The 6,768-nt window shown below is 48.5% G+C and overlaps 1 protein-coding gene across 1 annotated transcript; it reads left to right on the plus strand.

Moving 5' to 3' along the window:
• The first annotated feature begins 4,917 nt into the window (after positions 1-4,917).
• On the plus strand, positions 4,918-6,704 carry LOC103758402 (C-type natriuretic peptide 2-like). The gene is made up of 2 exons (XM_008924691.3): positions 4,918-5,016; positions 6,432-6,704. The coding sequence occupies exons 1-2, from the start codon at positions 4,918-4,920 to the stop codon at positions 6,702-6,704; spliced, it is 372 nt and encodes a 123-aa protein (XP_008922939.3).
• The last annotated feature ends 64 nt before the right edge of the window (positions 6,705-6,768 follow it).

A 6,768-nucleotide genomic window follows, 5' to 3' on the forward strand; every position in this document is an offset into this window, starting at 1 on the left:
CTTTCAACACAGGACCAATACGATTTTGCTGGGTTTAGGCGTTTTTATGTTTGATCCTTTTAGGAGCTCTTGCCCTGTAAAGCTCAGCAGGGCTCTGAGGGGAAGTTACCTGCATCTTTTTCTTGTACAGATCTCATCAAAGAAGAGTTGAGGGATTGGGGGCTGTGGAGAAAGAGAGAGAGAGACAGGTTAACTTAGACTAGAGTGCTTCAAAAGACTTCAATAAATCTTTTGAAAATTTTAAAAAACCAAAACAAAAACAACATAACACTAAAAACTTTTAACTTTTAATAACTCTGATTTGATCAGGTAGTTAAGTATACTTATAGCATTGGTTGTTTCATTGTGCTTTTTGGAATGTATTTGCTGCAAATCCAATTATGTTTCAAATAAGACTGGCACTTACTCTCTTTCTTCCAGGAATGCTACATCAGTGTTTAAGTCAGTCCTGGCACTCCTTGAACTGCCTTGTGAACATAAAGTGCCCTAAATTAGATTTTGTGTTAATCACATAAATAACCTTTAACCTCCTCTCTCAGAGGCAAGTTGGCATTTGTCCCAGAGCTATTACTACAGAATAATTTCCTCTTACCTGTCAGCTGCCTACAAAGCAGACTAGTCACTAGCTGGGCAGGGACAGGGTCCTCCTCCTCTCTGCAGGTTCCTGCAGATCTTCTGCAGTCTCTGTCTCTGAGGATCTACCAAGTTCCCACAGTCATTGGGGTTACCCTTAGTTCACCCAGGAAGTAGAGCACGCTGCTCAGTTCCCCTCTGGCCTGGCTGCATAACTAGCAATAAAAGATTGCTGTAGCTTAATTTGATCCCTATTTAAAAAAAAATTCATTAGTAATTGCATAGCTTTGCACTGACCTGGGCCTGTGGTTTTTCATGCCAATACTTGAATGGACATAAACATGTTAAATGGGTGTAGAAACAAGTAGAATGGGGGGGAATGACGGGGTGACAGGTGCATCTACTGGAGCGGGCAATGTGGACGAAACACCACTCTTGAGTCCCATGGCACAGTGAGAATACCTGCACACTTGCCACCACTGGCATAAGAGCCAGACACCAGTACAGATACACTCCAAATCCAGAGCATGCCAGTAGCTTCAGGACAATCACGTGAAATACAAAGATCAGAAAGCTACAGCAATATTGCCCTTCTCTCCCTTCCTCCCTCGTAAAATATTTAGTGAAGGGTACAGGAGAGAGGCAGCAGCAGTAAATATGACACAGTCATGCACACGGTACGTGATTCCCCCACCACCCACGGGGTTTGTCACTCACATATGGGAATGAAAAAAGAAAAGGGCAGCATGTATGGGTGTCTGCTCAGGCTTGAGGTTTTACAAGCCTGTGCAATATGTGGGATAATATGTTGACAGTACTGCAGCAGGGGAAATATGAATGGGTGGATAGAGGAAGCAAGGTGACCATAAAACTCTTATGCACTGGCTCACCTTCAGGCCATGCTTTTTCAGTACAAGGGGTTAAACTTCTTTGGGAGAGCTGGAGGAGGGTTTGGCAATCACTAAATGAGTGACACGGTGGCTCCTTCACTGCTTTGCACCCTGTCTTTTGCTCTGTCCTGACACTATGCTGCCTGGACAAGTGAGAGTGGAAAGTCAGTGAGTGAGAGCTCCAGTTGATCCCTTTCTGCAACTTCTTCAGGTGGAGCATCCCCCTCTCCTCACTGTCATCTCCTGACACTGGAAAAATTAGCAGTCCTGTGCCATGGATCAAGAAGTCCTGCAGAAAGATGAGGCAAAACCCAAGAGGGGTTTGGACAGCTACACAGTGGCTACTGCTTAAAGTAGATGGTTACTGCCCTTCTGTTCCTCACAAGCAGATATTTTGGTGGCTGCCAAAATGACCAGGAATTGCTACTGAAGTACTAATGTCACTCCCTTGCTTCTGAGGCATTGGGATTACTCACTGCCAAGATCAGTGGTGTTTCCATTCTCTGAGGGCCTCCTGACCATGGCTGCTCTGAACTCCTTCCTACAAATGATACCAGTGGAATAATGTGAATATTGCTCTTCCTTCTAGAGCCTGCAGCAACCATTATCCCTTTCCATCACCGTGGGCCAAGGGGCGTTCCCTCAGGGTACTTCACTCAGTTCCCAGTCCTCCCACTCTCCACTTGCTCTGCTCCTTTCCTATATAAGCAACTGTTTGTAAAACACTGATTGTGATTTAGCAGGAGACCACTTTTCTGGTGGTCTTGCAAGCTCTCAAATCAGTGCCCTAGCATCAGAGGGGGAAGGGTTTTTACAGAGGAAACTTGTTAGCATCAGAGAGGAAAGAAGGACAATAACCTATTTGAGTCTGAGAAAACTGGGGCAATTGGGGACTCGTCTGCCAAAGCCTTTTCACTTCACAGTCACTGCCAGGACATGTCAGACCAACTATTCAGTGCTACTGCAGTCCCAGCAAGGATCTGGGACACAGAGCAGCTGCAACATCATGGCACCTGAGCAATTGAGCACCATTTTATCCAGGTTTTGCTGGATTTGCAAGAATTTACAAGAATCTGCAAGAAAATTTGCAAATTTTCTGCAGTCTCTGAAGTTTCTTGTTTGGTAGGAGACAGTGATGGCTCCTTCCCCCTTGCCAGTGCCAGCTTTTGCTGGACCTAAGGAGTGGATTTGTCACTTGAGATCTCCGAGCCTGTCCACCCCTGCAGGGCTCAGTCTTTGTGCAAGTGGACTGGAATTTTGGAGCAGTTGCAAACACATTTCTGGCATTCTTGCAGTACGGGGGCCACCACATTCAGAGGATGCCAGGTCATGCTGCTGCTACATTTTATATCAAAAACAAAGTGTTGTTGCTCTGGTACTTACCTTTCACTCAGGAAAGACCTGACTCCCGCAACCGGTGCGTTCAACCCGAGATGCACCTGCCTGCAGCTCTCTTGCTGGCAGCATGAGTGCTCTGGCAGGCTGACTCAGCTCCTGGATGGTCAGATGTGACTGGGAAGTACAGAACAGCATCCTCTGGGACATCTTGCATGTGGAATGAACACGTGCTCACTTCCTGTCCTCCTTCCTTTCTTTTCCACCCCTCTGAATCTTTCACACCACAATACTCCATACCCTACTGCACCCAGCACATGGCACGCGGCTGTACACACATCCCACACTCTGTGCCCAGGCACCCCGTCTGAATGCCCACGTGGACAGCACATCCCATGACTCTCCAGCAGTCACCTGTGCTTTGTAGATTAAAAGGCTGGTATGAAGGTAAAAGGCTGGTATGAAAGTAATCCTATTCCCCATGAAAGGTCTCAGTGAAGGACATTAGCAGAGACCTAGGGAGCCCCTCCAAGTGCTGGACCAGGCGAGGGGGTGATGGGGACAGGATCACAAGAACAGTGCATTGCTCTGGAACCAACACCAGACATGGGTCACAGATATCAGCTGGAGCTAACAAAATTGGATATCCCCACCTGTGCAAAGTGTCTCCTTCTTCCAGCATCAATGCTCCAGAGTGATGCCCCCTACTCACTTCTCATGGACTGGTTGCAAAACAGTTCATAAAACTTTCTAGCTCCTTGGGCAGCAAAGAAAGGGACCCACAAATCAGCATCTGCAAGTGCAGAAGGAAGGAACGGAGGGAGGGAGGAAGAACAAATATACAAACTGTGACTTTTGTTGTCTCTGCAAATGACTTTTTTTTTCTACTTCTCTTATTTCCTTGGGAAAAAAAAGACCTTTTTTTTCCTAATTTTCTTCTTTCCTTGTAAAAAATAAACAAAAGCAGGCAGCACAACACTTCCTGTCAAGTTTTGACCCAACTGCTTTGTGCAACAGTACTGAAGAAAGGGAAGTTTAAGGTGGTTTTAAACTCGCCCGGTACAGCCATTACTAATCCTGTACTGGGGTACAGTCCCCCCATTCCTCTCCCCTGACAAACCTTCCTGATTAGTTTCTGTCTTCACACAGAGGCTGACTTCTGCACCCTAATCTCCAAACAGTGACCTCATTGCCTTGTTCAACTGGTGAGAAACTACAGTAAAATGGGAGAGGTAAACAAAGGGGGGGAACTAATGGCCAGAAGATTTAGGAGGTAGGAATCTGCTCCTTGCCGTCCTGCTTCCATTGTGTGCCTGAGCTTGAGAAAGTGCAAGCTGAGCCTCAACAAGGTCTTTTCTGTGACGGTTCCTCTGGAAACTCACTCCAGTCCTCCAGATGGTGACTTGGGACAACCAGCCTGCATATTATATACCCACTAGTACTAGACCCAGGGTTCTAGTCACTGCTTGTCACTGCTACAAATTCCATATAGTACCAGAATTCACCCACCTTCTGCAGCAGGAGCTCTTCATTCCCAGGCCAACCGTCTCACCAAAATATAAATACTAAAACCAAATGCCTGTATTGTCACAGAGCTGAATCTGTGTCTGCTCTGTGCAGCCAGCAGTGTGCCCACCGCTAGCTGAGCTGTAGTTCATGCTTATGCTGATTAGAGAAACAGCAGTAACAGCACTCTGCCTACAAGGAGTATGTTCAATACCATTACACAATGCAACCTTCAATATCCTCCTTTGGTACATGTTTCAAAGTGTCACCCCGTTCCTGACCCTGACAGATACCTCCAGGTCCTGGGCAGCAGCAGCTCAACTCACATTGAGTGAGTTGAGTTGAAGACATTAGTCTTTCCAGACACTCAGTAAACACCTTTGTGTCCTTTTTCTTTAGAGGAAGGGGTCTTGCTGAGCTCACCCTGAAATATATCACCCTGGACAAAAGGGCTGAAAGGTTAAGGAGCTCCAGGGGGTGGATCAGGAGGGAGCTGGGGGCCAGGCACCGGCCAGAACCAAAGCTATAAAGGCAGAGAGGGGCAAGGGACCGCATTCGACACGGATGCTGCATGTCCTGCCTCACCTCCCACAAGCCCTGGGATAAGAAGAAGATGCAGGGGCTCCAGTCATGGCCTTGCTCGTTTTTCCTCCTCTTGGTTCTGCTCTCTGCCAGCGTTCAGACTGTGTCTTTACCAGGACAGAGGCTACAGGTAGGAGGGACTGGGAGAGAGCTGAGGGAGGTTTCAGAAGTGGAGTGACAATTCGGGGAAGTTGTGTTTGAACCTCAAATGAGTGGTGGTCTCAAATTTCAACTACTGGAGGCTGCTGTCTATTCTCACTGCTCCCTCCCCTTCAGTCCAGCAGCCTCAGCTCTAGGGTGACTTTATAACCCAGCTCCTAAAGAGCATCAGCATTTCAAGACGGGAAACACACAAAAGCTTTTTAGTGCTCTGCAGAGGATTTTAACGGTAAAGAGCCTGCCCCATCTAACCCCGCTCTGTGTCAGCAACGACCAGAAATCACAGGTGTATCTCTCATCATGTTCATTGCCTGGTTCTGACGTTTCAGAGAGAAGATGTATCCTGTTTGGCCAGGATTTTTCCTCCTAAGCTCATTATTGCCCCTCAGTAGACACTCTTTAAGGCCAAGAGCCGCAGTCAGGATGCCAGCTAAAGGCTTCTTCACTTGAGTAAATCTTTTATCCTCAGTAGTTTCAGCAATAATATTTTTGGCTTTCAAATCTACACAGCTCCCTCTTATCCAAACCCTAACCTGAGTCCCAACACCTTGCCTTCACATAACCCTGGGAAAGCTCCAGGGAAGTAGTCAGGACGTGAACTAAAATCACAAGACTGATCCTGGTATGACTCACCACTTTCACTCCTCGCTGAAGATGCCCGTGTCCGCTTCAGTTAACTCGCTACCGCAAAGAGCTGCACAAAGGCATCTTCAGCCTTAGCTCAGCATCCATGTGAGAGACAGATGTGGAACGGTTACCATAGGCTGCTTCCTAGGGCAGCCAAACCGTGCCTCTACTGCGCCCAATGCACCCCTCAACCCTTGTCTGCAGGCTTCCAGCAGTGCTGGGGGTGTACAATCAGCAAAGATGATCTAGAGGATTCCTGGCAGATGGGGAGTCCCCCTTCCTCACACCTGCTGTGCTCCTGCCTCTCCCTCTTACCAGCAATTTGAGACAGGTCCATCCTTCCCACCAGCCTTCTGGAAAAAATGAAATGCCACACAGCAGTCTGAACACACAGAGGTGCTCAGCATCCACAAGAGGAGCAAGGACTGAAGCCTGTTACCTTCCAAATCCAGGACTGGGAGGGAGGTGTATGGCTTGACAAGAGCAGGGCAATCTGCATGCAGGCGGAGGCTCACAGCAGGTGCCTGCTTGCTGTTTTCGACAGCAAAGTCATTTCAGACAGCAAGAGCAGGTGATCTAGCCCTTCCCTCTGTCTGGATGCAATGTCACAGGTACAGTGCTGTGCACAGGCATCACTTTAGATCCTGCCTGACCCCTAAGGAGGGTGTAGGGAGTGGAGTACAAGGGGGTACAAAGCTTCTAGCCAGGAGCAAAGGGATTTCTGCTCTCACCCCCCCCTCTTCCTTCTGTTTATCCCAGATGCTCCTTTCACGGTTGCTGCCCCTGGAGCCCGAGTCCACACTGGTCGAAGAGGACACAAAGGAGGGGTCCAGCTTTGGGCCTCAGTTGGTCTTCTCCACCCTTCCCTTTCTCCCATCTGGGGCTAGAGCTGCCCGTTCTTCTCTCTGGCGCAAGACCCTCGCCAGTCGCAAGTGGGCATTGCCTGGAGATTGGGCCTGGAAGGCCATGCCCAGGGGCTGCTTTGGGCTGAAACTGGACCGCATCGGGACCTTCAGTGGTTTGGGGTGTTAGATTTGGAGGGGCTCTGAGGTGAGAGGGCCAGCAGTGAGGGGGCTCGAACAAGCGGGCAGGGACA

The sequence above is a fragment of the Manacus vitellinus genome, unplaced genomic scaffold (assembly GCF_001715985.3).
Source record: "Manacus vitellinus isolate BGI_N305 unplaced genomic scaffold, ASM171598v3 scaffold_28_pilon, whole genome shotgun sequence".
Classification (NCBI taxonomy): domain Eukaryota; kingdom Metazoa; phylum Chordata; class Aves; order Passeriformes; family Pipridae; genus Manacus; species Manacus vitellinus.

Bases quoted from the DNA above. Each gene is read 5' to 3' on its own strand.
- LOC103758402 (XM_008924691.3), top strand. From the start codon at position 4,918: ATGCAGGGGCTCCAGTCATGGCCTTGCTCGTTTTTCCTCCTCTTGGTT. The intron at 5,017-6,431 runs GTAGGAGGGACT...TGTTTATCCCAG, and splicing joins TACCAGGACAGAGGCTACAG to ATGCTCCTTTCACGGTTGCT.